Below are 13663 nucleotides of genomic sequence, written 5' to 3'. Positions count from 1 at the left end.
TTAGTTGTGGCACGCAGGATCTTCAATCTTTGTTGCTGCATGGCACACAGGATCTTTAGTTGCAGCGTATGAACTCTTAGCTGCTCCATGTGGGTTCTAGTTCTCTGACCAGGGATCGAACCCAGGACCCCCGAATTGGGAGCTTGGAGTCTTAGCCACTGAACAACGAGAGAAGTCTCAGGACCCAGTTTCTGATTTGGACTTGTGACTACTGTCAAAGGTTGACTTGTCTTACCATGAGTAGGCCACACAGCATGGGGCACTGTCCACACCTGCTCCTGGCAGATGGGCTTCATTGGCTCTTTGAGCCCCTCAAGGGCTATTAGTGGTGTCTCCTGAGTGTTGACACTTTAGGGTGCATGTGTGCTAAGCTGCTTCAGTAGTGTTTGACTCAGTGTGACCCTATGGACTGCAGCCCACAGGCTCCTCTATCTATGGGGTTCTCGAAGCAAGAATACTGGAGTGAGTTGCCATGTCCTCATCCAGGGGATCTTCCAAACCCCAGGGAATAAACCTGCATCACCTATGGCTCAGCACTGTAGACAGATTTTTTTTACTCACTGAGACACTGGGGAAGCCCACACTTTAGGGTACAGTGCTGTTATTCTAGTCCAGCCTCCTCCATCTATACCATTGAAACTAATGTGTCATGTTTTTGGCTTTCCAGAAAACACAACTTTGATTGTATAATTCTGATTTCTCTCATACATGTAAGTAGATATGTGTGTGTGTGTGTGTGTGTGTGTGTGTGTGTGTATGTGTGTGTGTGCTGTGTCCGACTCTTTGGGACTCCTTGAACTGCAGCCTACCAGGTTCCTCCATCCATGGAATTTTCTAGACAAGAATACTGGACCAGGTTGCTATTTCCTACTCCTGGGTATCTTTCTGACCCAGGGACTGAACTCACAACTCTGTGTCTCTTGCATTGGCAGGTGGATTCTTTACCACTGTGCCACCTGGGAAGGCCTCACACAACATGATGTGCCTTTTATTGCAAAGCCACTTGACAATAGATGATAGTCAAGGTATCAATCAATTTTTCATGTTTCCTACCACATTTGTGTTTAAAAATGCTACAGATTCAGACTTACTCTAATTTGCAAGATTTTAGCTTTATTTAAAATATACCAACCTTGTACATCTTACATCCTGAGGCTCAGTTTTCAAGCCACTATGACTTTCATGGTTAGAGATAATATCAGGCATGCTTTAATGAGTTAAAATCTTATCTCATGTTAAGTGACAGTATGAGGGTTATAGTAATTATCTGCTTTGTCTCCTGCTCTGTGACCTGATAATATCTGTTTCTATTTTGGACTTTCTTTTTAAAAAAAGAAAAAAAAAAAAAATATATATATATATATATATATATATATATATTTAGCTGCCTCAGGTCTTAGTTGTGGCACACAGGATCTTTGATCTTTTAGTTGCAACATGTGGAATCTAGTTCCCAGACCATGAATTGAACTCAGGCCCCCTGCACTGGGAGTGAGAAGTCTTAGCCACTGGACCACCAGGAAAGTACCTAGATTGGACTTTCTTAAACCCTCAACTGTTGGCTCAGCTTAGCCTAAGACTCAGAACTTGTTCGATCCTAAGTGGAGACCAATTCAATAGTTTTACAGCCTGGATCTGTCAGTGCTTCTATTCCTATTCCAGTGTTTTATCCTGAGTCTTACGACTGCTTGCTTATCTTTTCCTTTGGTACTTTATTCATTTCTTAAACAGATTCCACTGTGCCCTGCCTGATCTCCAGCTTCTCAGGATGACTGCTGTTCTCTGGTCTCTCGTTTTCTATGTACTGCCTTCCTACCCTTGACCCTTCTTGCTGCCAAATGCCTATGGGGTCTTCTGCTATTGTTGGCACCTTCTTCTCTTCATTCCACCCTTAACTGTTCATTTGATATAGCCACTTGGAACTCTTTGCTGATGGCTCAGCAGAAAGGGATTTGGTGGACTGATGGGCACTGAAGCCAGAATGCAGGGAGCTGGTATAGACTTTCTAAGAGACTTCACTATGAAAGAGTGCAAATAAATACCAGAGTAGCTTATGTATTCTTTTTTTACATTTTTAACTAAAAATTTTTTTTGGTGGTGCCACTCAGCTTTTGGGATTTTAGTTCCCTGACCAGGACCTCAGCAGTGACAGTGCCAAGTCTTAACTACTGAAATGCTAGGGAATTCCTGCACATAGAAGCTTATTTAGAGGGGAGAGATTTGAGTACAGTCCATGGGATCACAAAGAGTCAGGCACGACTGAGCGACTAACACTTACTTACTTACCTACAGGTCAAAAGGATGGTCCAGCAGTGAATATCTTCATGGTAAACAATTACCAACAGCTATGCATCAGGTTACTTTTCTATCCCACTCAACTCAAAGGGTTTATCATTACCCTAGTGATTTGGATTTCTAAGTCTTTTGTCTCTTCCATACTGATGATCCACATTTTTCCAAGGTATATAATCAAACTGTGACATGAGGATGGAAGACAGAGAACAACAGGACAAAAAAGTCTGCATGAGGCAAATCAGGTGGGTAGGAATAAGATGTTGGTAGGTGTCCTGGTCACGTTCCAAAAGGAGCAAGGGGAGGGCTAGTTCCTGAGCCCAACTGAAGCAACTGCAGTCACCTCATTTCCACACAGAAGTTGCCTACAGTCATTTTTAAATCTCTTTGTGGGATTAAGGAGCATCTCAAATATAAAGGAAACTAAACTGATACTAATGTAAGTGATCTATTATACCTGCAAATATTGTTAAAGACAAAAACTGGACTGTGGGATTGAGGTCTAACACAGGAGTTATATTTATCTAGCACCATGCTGTACAACATGGTGGTCACTTGCCACATGTAGCAATTTTTTTTTTTTTTAGCAATTTTAAATCAATGCAAATGAAATAAAATGAAAAATTCAGTCCCTCAGTTTCACTAGCCACATTTCAAATGCTCAATAGCCACATGTGGGAAACTGCTACTGTATTGAAGAGCAAAGCTATAGAAGACTTACATCACCACAGAAAGGTCTATTGGACAGTGCTGATCTAGCAATATCTGCGGTAAAGGGTGTCCTGCTGATACAAAAGGGTGGGCATCAGGACGATCACAACTTAAGTGTAATATTCCTTAAGCCATCCAGTTTCCCTTTTTCGGCTTCTCTACTCACCAATTCTGAACCCCAAATTTACCATCTTTTGGAAGGACATCTATTTGAGAGAAGGTGAAATGGGTTACCTCTGAGTGAATCCAAACATTGGGAAGGTCTTGTTTAAGTGGGTGATAGAAACTGACAAAATATGGAGCTGGCAGAAATATGAGAGGTTACTACACTTTATACTCTGACCTTCTTCCTCACTCTGCCCACCTAGGTCAGATGTCCCTCCTCTGTACACACCTAGACATACCTCGGTCATAAACCTATTTGATTATCTGTTTGTAGAGCGATCTATGCCATTAGCTGTAAACCGGCCAAGAGCAAGGATTTCTCTTAATTCATCTCAGTAACTAACAATGCCTGGCACATAGGAGGTTCTCAAAATTAAGTCTCTCATATAAATAAATTACATGGTATAAGTTAGACTTTTATGGCCTGGTTAGCAGTTCCCTGATAAAGATATGAATAGAAAACAAACAAACTGCATGGTGACCTACAGCAATCTCAAGATAGCCTTTGAGGTTGAGGGTAGGAAGAATGGAAGAGGCAGATTAGAACAATTCCTTATTCACCATCTTTGCCCAACTCAGGTCTTTCCAAATGGAAAACCCAATATTTATGAAATATCTGATACATGCTAATGGTTCACAAAAATGAAATCCTCTTATAAATGCTAGGAACTATTATTTTCCAACTTTACAGATTAGGAATGAACATCAAAAAGGATAAGCAACTTGAACAAACACAAGGCAATGAAAAATAGCGAAGCTAGTTGTAAACTCCAGAACTATCTGACACTTCTGTATAAATGAGAAACGTCACTGAACCCTACGAAAGAGAACTAGCATTAAAAAAAAAGTGTGTGTGTGTGGGAGGGAGTTACTCAATTTTCCTGGGTCTCTCTCATGTATGTATGTTATTAAACTTTTGTTTGATTTTCTCCTGTTTAAAAAATAAAGGTTCATTTAAGAGACATGATCTAATCATGAAAGCACCAAATCTTTTATTTTTCCTATTTGACTTCTCAAAAAGGGTGGCATAGTTAAGAATCTTCTTTGAAGTGGCTTGATAATTGTGTTATTTTCTTCTCTATTCTGAGACTTTTCCATCAGAACATTCACTTTAATCCGACTGCTATTGCATGGCTGGAAAAGTGGATATGCAATAACACTTTCATACTCTTTTATCTCTTTCTTTATGCTTCTTATGCTCTCACACTTCCCATGCATAGGAGGCTGGCTCTGGTCTTTTCTCAAGATTCCTTCCTTGAGTTTTTGCTTTACAAGTTCTCTCCCTCGAATCATGCGTTCCCGGTGATCTTTAATCTGCATCTGTTCTCTCTCGTTTACCTGCTTTCTTCTCTGTGTGTTCTGGATGCCATGCCCTCCCAGCACAATTCTGGGAAATTTTATTTCACTAGAGTGTGGTGGTAATTGTTTAAATGTTTTACTCTTAAACTCTCTGACCCGTCGACCTCGATGTATGTGCCTTTCTATGTGTTTCATTTCTCTCTCAGGGAGCAAATAATACCGTTTTTGTCTCTCTATGCTTTGGGTTGTTTTTCCCTCCAATCTCTTCTTGATTTCACTGCCTTTCTCTTGTTCTTTCACCATTTCCATTATTCTTTTATTATAATAAGACTCCGCTTTGGCAAGCCAGTAGTCAAGGGAAAGCCCTTGCTCCCTACAGAGCATTTCATACTCCTCTTGATATTTTTGAATTATCAGTTGTTTTGCTTCTGATGTATGTACGCCACCTAGATTCTGTCAAGGTGAGGTGCAGAATTTTGTAATATGACCATCTTTTTACTTTGAACATACTTAAACAGGAGCCTATCTCATTACTGACACCAAGAAAGTACCATGGTGGGGGTGGGGGTGGGGGAAGAAAGGACCATGGTCTTTCATTAACTTTGGAGTAACAGGGATTTTACTTCCATCACTCCTAGGTGGGCCTGCAAGCTCTCAAAGTTGGTGTTCTTACCACCAAAATCAATAACTAGTTGGTTCGTTTTTTTTTTAATAGTGTTGGTAGTTTTGAAAATAATACTTTGTTTTGCAAGTAAAGATTTAGCTGGAAAATATTTGCCAGTGTGGACACATTACAGCAAAGTGTCACTTGGGTGGCAGTAGGATTTTAAACCTAACTTTCCTTCTTCTAGTCTTTTCAAATGGTATGATGTTAGGATGATTTATTTACCAATATTTTTTTCTCCAGTGGAGACTGTTGACCTGCAGCAATCCTAGGGTCTTTTGATACTTTAGCCCAGGCCAATCTGTAAGATAAAAGAGCAAAGGTAAAACAGAAGGTGGGAGATGTCAGAACAAATTTGCTCTCATATCAACTGAATCAAAAGAACCCAATTGTTTTGCCTAAGGCCAAAGGTATTTCCCTCAGAAAGAAAACACCTAGGAATAGGTAGGACTACAGCAGGGCCATTTTCTGATGAGAAACCATGACATTCCTATGGTGACAAGTAATGAATACTCTTTTAAAAATAAGGACATATAAATAAGAGCATACAGTCATCCCTCGGTATTTGTGGATCACCCTCCCCACCAATGTCCCTTATTTCCAGGACCTGCTTCCTCCAGATACCAAACTCCATGTGCTAATCCCTTATATAAAATGATATTATATCTGCATATAACCTTGGCACATCCTCCCATATACCTTAAATTATCTCTCAATTACTTATAATACCTACTACAATGTAAATAGTTGTTAATACAATGTAAATACTACGTAACAGTTGCCACTAAGTGGCAAGTTCAAGTTTGGCTTTTGGGAACTTTCCATAATTTTGTTTTCCCTGACTATTTTCCATCCACAGTTGAATCTGTGGATAGGGAAACCTCCGATATAGAGGGCCAACTGTAATCCTGTCATATAAACTTAAACGCATACTTCTCCTGTGGACTCAACATGAACCATTCTGAATCTTGCACCAGGGACTGGGCGTGGGAAGAGACGGGCTCCTTGGTGAAGCGTTGCCCAAGCACGTTTACACCATACTGCTCAGTCCGGCTTCCTCCTTTGTCTTCTGGGATGAGTCTAGACTTCGGTGTTATCAGTTCATTCTCTTTGTGCAGTTTCTTGAGCCGGGCCCTCTCTGCCTCTATCACCACATACAGCATCTCTGCCCTATAATCTTTTGTTCTGAAATTCTGTTCTTATTTGTTCACTCTCTGCTTGCCTGCCTTATTCTGCCAGTCATTCTTCAACCTAAATCCATTGAGACTATTCCCTGTTGATCCAGTAGGGATGAGAATCTGGGGTCACTCTGGATTTATTTATAGGACAGGCTGATGGCAACACAAGTGAAGACTACCAACTTTTTGTGTGTCATCTCTGGTCTAATCTGAGTTTACTGTGAGGTCATATTTAAGCCACTAAGGATGCCTGGCATCTCATCTCTGTGCCTTTATTTATACCATTTATGGTTTACACAGCATGGGCTTTGAAGCCTTACAGGGCTATGCCTGAATCCTAATTCCACCATTTCCCAGGTGTGTGACTCAGGGTAGGTAACTCAGTCTCTCTCTAAATCAGTTTCCTCATCTGTAAAATGGAACTATAAGACAAAAATTTGCCTCTTGGAGTTATAAAGAACAAATGACAATTAAAGATCCTGGCACAATGCTTTATATATGGTAAGTTCTCAATAAACAGCAGTTGTCCATCCTCCTCAGGTCAAGACTTGACCATAAAATCTTCCCAGTCTTCTCTATGTAACAGCAATTTTTGCCTCCCTATAAACATAATATTTTTTACTTCTACAACTCTTTTGAAAATCAATCCTGGTTTCCACTGTGATATCTGTATCCATGTATCACTTTTAACATTTTGATGCTGAAATTCAGACTCATAGAGTAGGAGCTATAACTTTTTTATCTACAAATATAGACATCTATCTATCATATTAGAAAGGATCTGCTAGCGAATATTGGATCTCACTAACCTCTTGGGCATATTCTTACTTGCCTGACTACATATACTTGAGATTTTTAAAAATATGACCACCTTACTTTTATTTCTGTGTACACAGTACCTAGCACAGTACCTAACATTAGAGTCTGTAATCCCATGTTCTCAAAATTAATGATTTGTTAACTGGTGATTATCCTCACCACAGAATATGAGCATCATCCTCTTACATTCTCCATAATACTGAATCTTTTTATTGAAACTTTTTTATAGTTTTTTATAAACTATTTAATTTCTCCATAATACTGAATATTTTTATTGAAACTTTTTTATAGTTTTTTTTATAAACTATTTAATACATAGTTAAAGTCCTATTTAATAAGTAGGACTTTTTAATAAATAGTCCTCCTTGAAGTATACAGGCATATATGTTGTATATGCCTTTCCTGGGCTCTCACATTTTGTCCTGTAAGTGTACTTTCACTGCATTCTAATTATTCATTTGTATTCCTTAAGGTCAGAGACACAGTTTTTAGCTTGACAGCCACAACTTCAGCTCAAAGACTGGCATATGTGCTTAATAAATATGAACGGGAACAGACTGTTGAGCTTTTGTTGGGAAAGAGACATGCCTTATAATGCTTAGTTACTTTACTGCATTAGGACAGTATTCAACTCATTGTGGATATTCACTGAGTTTTGTCAATGCAGCCATGAAATTAAGAGGCTTGCTCCTTGGAAGTTAAGTTATGACCAACCTAAATAGCATAGTAAAAAGCAGAGACATAAGGCTATGGTTTTTCCAGTAGTCATGTATGGATGTGAGAGTTGGACTATAAAGAAAGCTGAGGGCCGAAGAATTGATGCTTTTGAACTGTGGTGTTGGAGAAGACTCTTGAGAGTCCCTTGGACTGCAAGGAGATCCAACCAGTCCATCCTAAAGGAAATCAGTCCTGCGTGTTCATTGGAAGGATTGATGTTGAAGCTGAGACTCCGATATTTTGGCCACCTGATGCGAAGAGCTGACTCATTTGAAAAGACCCTGATGTTGGGAAAGATTGAGGGCAGGAGGAGAAGGGGATGACAGAGGACGAGATGGTTGGATGGCATCACCGACTCAATGGACATGAGTTTGGGTGGACTCCGGGAGTTGGTGATGGACAGGGAGGCCTGGCCTGCTGTGGTTCATGGTGTCGCAGAGAGTTGGACAGGACTGACAGACTGAACTGATACTGAAAGGGAAAGTTGGACCAATCTCAATTTCTATTTTTAAAGGAGACAGACACACAGAGAAGAGAGAATAAAAACTTGCCTACCATCATGGGCTCAGCAGACTTCTCCTTGTAAGACAAATTATTAAGGGGCTTGTCACTTTCTAGTAGCTTTGTCAGAGTTTTAACCTTCTCACTAGTTTGTTTCCATTATTTCAGAGAGTAGAGGATCAAAACCTCTCCAGGAGAGACCACAGCTGGTTCTCTTTCAAACAGGAGAAAATAGTGATGGCTCTGGAACTTTCATACATAAGCAGCTTAGCACAGATATGAGGTTGAGAGGGGGTGGATGGGCTGGGAGAGAACTAGGAAACTCATCTAGAAGCTGTCCCTTTAGGACGACAAGATTCTACACTTTAAATTGTAGGTTCCAGATGAATTAAAACAGCAAGACTTTTAAGACACTTGTCCTCATGTTTTATAAAAGATCAGGGATATGTCAACTCTCCATCTAATGGATGCAATGATGATGTAGAGCTGGTCGGATGGGAGGCCGGGGACAAGGTGGAACGGGGTCCGCAACTGAAAGCAAACTTCGACAGTCTTCGTCACAAGGCTGCTCCCTTGACTAATGCTAACCTCCCTCATCTGACAGGCATCTAAAGAGGAAGGAGTCCCAATCTCTTCTGTTCCACTACCTCCAAAGTCTTGAGCCCCTTCCTAAAGTGTCCTACTTCATCCCTTCCTAGTGACTAGGCATTCCTCCTCCGCCTTCACCGTTTCCACTTCATGCCCCATAAGAGGCCGACTCACCCCTTCGAAAGGCCCAGCTCAGTTCAGTCGCTCAGTCGTGTCCGACTCTTTGCGACTCCATGTATTGCAGCATGCCAGGCCTCCCTGTCCATCACCAACTCCCGGAGCTTGCTCAAACTCACGTCCATCGAGTGGGTGATGCCATCTAACCATCTCATCCTCTGTCCTTCCCTTCTCCTGCCTTCAATCTTTCCCAGCAACAGGGTCTTTTCAAATGAGTCAGTTCTTCGCATCAGATGGCCAAAGTATTGGAGTTTCAGCTTCAGCATCAGTCCTTCCAGTGAATATTCAGGACTGATTTCCTTTAGGCTTAACTGGTTTGATCTCCTTGCAGTTAAGGAACTCTCAAGAGTCTTCTCCAACACCACGGTTCAAAAGCATCAATTCTTCGTCGCCAAGGGCCCAGCACTCGAGCCAGGCGGTGCTCTGCAGAGCGCCCTTGCTTGCATCGCGAGGTCCGAGGAGCGCTAGAACTGTAACTCCCAGAATGTTTCGCTTTTTTTTTTTTTTTTAAACCAACTCAGGAACAGAGGAAATTGTAGTTCCCAGAACTGGGTAATGAGGGGAAAAACAACCAGAGGCTCAGCTTCAATCACCTGTTTTCTTATCCAACGTCACAAAACCAGCCTGAAGGTAGCGCTACAACCTTCCTTCAATGGTTCCTCTCCCTCCGGGGACCAAGTTTGCGATTAATTATGACGTAACAGCCAATCGACAAGCCGAACGACGGGGCTCTCTAGCCCGCCCTGCTCTCGCTACTTCGCTGCCGCGTAGAGCCGGCGTTCTAGCCTGCGGAGTTGGCTTCCCCTTCTCGCCTGTCCCAGGTAAGCAAGCCCCCAAGTCGAAGTACCGGACCCCGGCTTGGAATTCTAGATATGTGGGCTCATTGGTCTTAAAGGCACAGGCATACGTGGGAGAAGGACTCGGGTTCTGTACACTTAGGTCCAGGGACAGAATAGGAATGACCCTTCAGTGGGGAGGGAGCTACTCTCTTTTATTAGCAGTCTCCCCTTCTTCTCAGCCCTCGACCACCCTCCGTCATGGACCTCGCCGGCATCTGCTCCAGCTTTCAGTCGGACTTGGATTTCTGTCCAGATTGCGGCTCGGTCCTGCCTCTGCCCGGGGTTCAGGATGCTGTCGCCTGTACCCGCTGTGGCTTCTCCATCAACGTGCGAGGTAAGGGGCTTGTACTCAGCGACCCCGGCAGAGGGCCCAGCGTGAAAGGGTCAGTGGCTTGAGGACCCTAATATCGGTTGGATTGAAGAGGGGGACCCTGAAGCAGGGAATCAGGCACTTTTAGCCTTGGGTCGAAACCTGAAGGGAAGAATATAAGGCCTCCTGTCCTAACAGAGAGGTAGTTTTGGGTGTCAGCCCTCCTTACTGTCTCCACAACCAGTTCTTACTGCTTGCGCAGACTTTGAGGGGAAGGTTGTGAAGACCTCAGTTGTGTTTAACAAACTGGGCACAGCCATGCCTTTGTCGATGGAGGAAGGACCTGAGTTCCAGGGACCCGTGGTGAGTGAATGACATCGAGGACTGGCCCCAACGAAGGAGGGTGGGAAAGAAATGGAGGGGCGATTGCTCAGATCTGGACAGTTTTGTACCCAATTCCAAGAGGGAAGGGTGTGTGCTATGCTGAGTCGTGTCTGACTCTTTGCGACCCCGTGGGCTGTAGCCTGCCAGGCTCCTCTGTCCATGGAATTTTCCAGGTAAGAATACTGGAGCGGATTGCCATTTCCTCCTCCAGGGGATCTTCCCGAGCCAGGGATGGAACTCGCGTCTCCAGCATTGGCAGACGGATTCTTTACCACTGCGCCACGTGGGAAGTCCTCCAAGAGGGAAGAGGGGTCTATTAAAACATCAGAGTCTGGGGAGTGTGACAGCCCGATGTCTGTGATCGGGAAGAGGACTTATTAATCCCACCAGTTGCTTCTCAGGTTGACAGGCGCTGCTCTCGATGTGGGCACGAGGGAATGGCATACCACACCAGGCAGATGCGATCAGCCGATGAGGGGCAGACTGTCTTCTACACTTGTACCAACTGCAAGTGCGTATCCTTCCCCTCCTCTCTGCCCTTTCTCAGTCTGTTTGCGACCTAAACGAATCCAGTGATTTGCTTTTTGTACTGAATAAACAGTTGTGTTCTTTGGTCCCATCCCTCTTCTGTACAGTTGAAGTCATAGGGAAACTTGTGGTCGTTTTTTATTTTAGAAAATTACACTTTTCTTATCCTTTTTATACTTGGTGAATTAAACCTTTTAAGATATTTAAAAGGAAAGAAAAAAAATACAGAAAGCAAATGTTGCTTGATGATCTGGGTGTTACTGTTGCATCTTCCACTGTACTTACTCAAGGTAGTTTTATTTCGGTGAGAATTAGTCATGGGTGATTTGAAGAACATGATTCTCTGAATAGTTTTGAGAACTCCCCTTTGTCTTTGGTGTTCTGTGGTTTCACTAAAGTATATCTGGATGTGGCTTTCTTTTGTTTATCATGTTTAGGATTTGTTGGGCTTTCTGAAAGTAAAGATTGATTTTTTTTTCTTTTCCATCAACCTTGGAAAATTATCTGCCATATCTCATTGAATATTGCCTTTACCTATGTTCTCGCATTCTGGAGTTCTAATTAATTAGTTGCTTATTAGACTTTACCCACTACTCCATTTCTCTCACCCTTTCGTAATTTTGCATCTATTTTCTCTTTATATTGCTTCTAGGTAAATTCTTCTGGTCTTTCTTTCACTTCACTAATTCTGTCTTCAGTTTGTGTCAGTTATTGTTACTTAAAAACATTTTTTTTTTTTTGAGTTCTGCTTATTTTTCAAGTCTCCTCAGTCATTTTTAATAATTCATGATTCTTTAATCCTAAATTATTTTTAATTCTTACATATATTTAAATATATTAAGCATGATATTTATATTCTGTGTCTCCTAATTCTCATACCCACAGTTTTTGTGGGTCTGATGCTGCCATTATTCCTGCAGACTTTCTCATGGTGCTTTTTTTGTTTTATAATTTTTGAACATAAGCTCAGATTTTTAAGAATTTGGACTATGGAATTCTTTGAGGCCTGGAGTGAAAACTATATTCTTAGCATATGGGTTTCCTCTTCAGGTGCCTTGAAGCACTACCAAGTTGGAATGACTTTAAATGAATTCTCAGCTTCATGTGTTTTGTAGCAAATAGGTAGTATGGATTTGGGCTGCAAATCCAATGTAAGGCCAGGTTTTGATTAGAAATTCTAGAGGGAAATTTTTTTTTTTTCTCTCTCTCTACCTAGTGAGACAGTCAAATTCCTCTTCTGCAGAGTTGGATTTTTTTTCTTGTTCACTTTTATACACAGGTGTAGCCCTTTGGAGGTTTCAAACTTACTCAGAGTATCTCCTCTCAGACATTGTAGGCTTGTCGCCGGTTCACTCATGTGGCTCTCAAAACAGCAAGGGCACCAGTGTACCAGGGGCTTCAGTTTGAATGTACCTGTCTAGGTTCCTGGTTTTATATACTTTCACTCAGTGTGAAGAGTGCCTTTACTTTCTTGCCTTCTCATCAATGGATTAAAAATATTTATAGTTAGAAATGCCTTTGGGGAGTATTTCTCAGTCAGGCTGAGAAATTGTTTAATTTAATTTAAACAACTAAGAAAATTAAAATTTTTTAACTTTTTTTTTTTAATGACCAGAAGTTTTTCATTTTTATGAGGTCTAGTTTATCCTTTTTTCTTTTATGGCTAGTGTTCTTTGTTTTCCTAAGAAATCTTGACATAATTCATAATTTGCAAGACACAGTTTTAATCCCAGCACGTTTAATTGTCTTGAATTTGTGTAGGGTTGTTTAGGGGAGCTAGTCCTCTATGGTCATAAATGAAAGTCCTTCCTTGATTATTTCTTTCATCTTACACTGCTAGTACCTCTTCCTTTGAACAAATATAACAAGTCTTTTCTTTCTCTATAGGTTCCAAGAGAAGGAAGATTCTTGATTTTTTTTCTAAGCGACTCAACAATCCTTTTCTTACTTGGAAGCTGGAGGATATTGGGTTCTTAGCTCCTTTGTCCATCTCCCTATTACAGTGTTCTGTTCGCAGAGGAAAAGCAGATCGTCATGTGTGGATTACCATTGTCCCCAGAGTACTCCTACCCTCATTGAGTTTCCTTATTAAAGTTATATTTTTCTATAAAAGCCAGACATATGTATGTTATTTATAATCTGTCTTGTTCGAAAAGATATTTATATTAGCTTAGAGATATATTCATTCTCTCAACAAATGTATCAGTGACAAAAAGGGAATATAAATTAGTACAGCAGAAAGAAAAAGGAGGCAGGGGAATAAAAAACAAGGATAAAAAAATGGAGCCAGGAATGAGGCTAATAACATAAAAAGGCAATTATACGTATTCCTTCATTATCTAAATCTTATTTGGTTCCTGAGTTTAGGGAAACAAAAAGTGGGAGTTTGGATACTGAGCTTCAACAGAAAACTCTGGATCAGATTAATTTGATATGTAAGTTTGGACAATAAAATCTATACTCAAAGACAAAGGTGGACATTCTGGAAATT

The 13663-nt window shown here is 41.2% G+C and overlaps 1 protein-coding gene and 1 long non-coding RNA gene across 5 annotated transcripts; one reads left to right on the top strand and one right to left on the bottom strand.

Annotated features, from left to right (window-relative positions):
• Nucleotides 1-4135: 4135 nt before the first annotated feature.
• LOC113882097 lies at nt 4136-9799 on the bottom strand. 2 transcript variants are annotated; one of them, XR_003508284.1, is made up of 3 exons: nt 9705-9799; nt 5357-5432; nt 4136-4920 (listed from the first exon to the last, which is right to left on the bottom strand). It is a non-coding gene; the product is annotated as an uncharacterized LOC113882097 (long non-coding RNA). The 2 variants fall into 2 exon arrangements; XR_003508283.1 differs by lacking the exon at nt 9705-9799 and adding an exon at nt 9109-9149.
• Nucleotides 9800-9826: 27 nt separating this feature from the next.
• ZNRD1 (zinc ribbon domain containing 1) lies at nt 9827-13644 on the top strand. Of its 3 annotated transcripts, none has more exons than XM_027525277.1 (5): nt 9830-9932; nt 10130-10284; nt 10505-10623; nt 11046-11155; nt 13060-13644. In XM_027525277.1, the coding sequence occupies exons 2-5, from the start codon at nt 10149-10151 to the stop codon at nt 13082-13084; spliced, it is 390 nt and encodes a 129-aa protein (XP_027381078.1). In that variant the 5' UTR covers nt 9830-9932; nt 10130-10148; the 3' UTR covers nt 13085-13644. The 3 variants fall into 3 exon arrangements, with proteins under 3 accessions (XP_027381077.1, XP_027381078.1, XP_027381079.1); XM_027525278.1 differs by having other exon boundaries at nt 9832-9932; nt 10523-10623; XM_027525276.1 differs by lacking the exon at nt 13060-13644 and having other exon boundaries at nt 9827-9932; nt 11046-11263.
• The last annotated feature ends 19 nt before the right edge of the window (nt 13645-13663 follow it).

Source organism: Bos indicus x Bos taurus, chromosome 23, assembly GCF_003369695.1.
Source record: "Bos indicus x Bos taurus breed Angus x Brahman F1 hybrid chromosome 23, Bos_hybrid_MaternalHap_v2.0, whole genome shotgun sequence".
NCBI classification, from domain to species: domain Eukaryota; kingdom Metazoa; phylum Chordata; class Mammalia; order Artiodactyla; family Bovidae; genus Bos; species Bos indicus x Bos taurus.
Note: the sequence above shows the minus strand (reverse complement) of the source record. Positions and strands in the feature narration are given on the sequence as shown.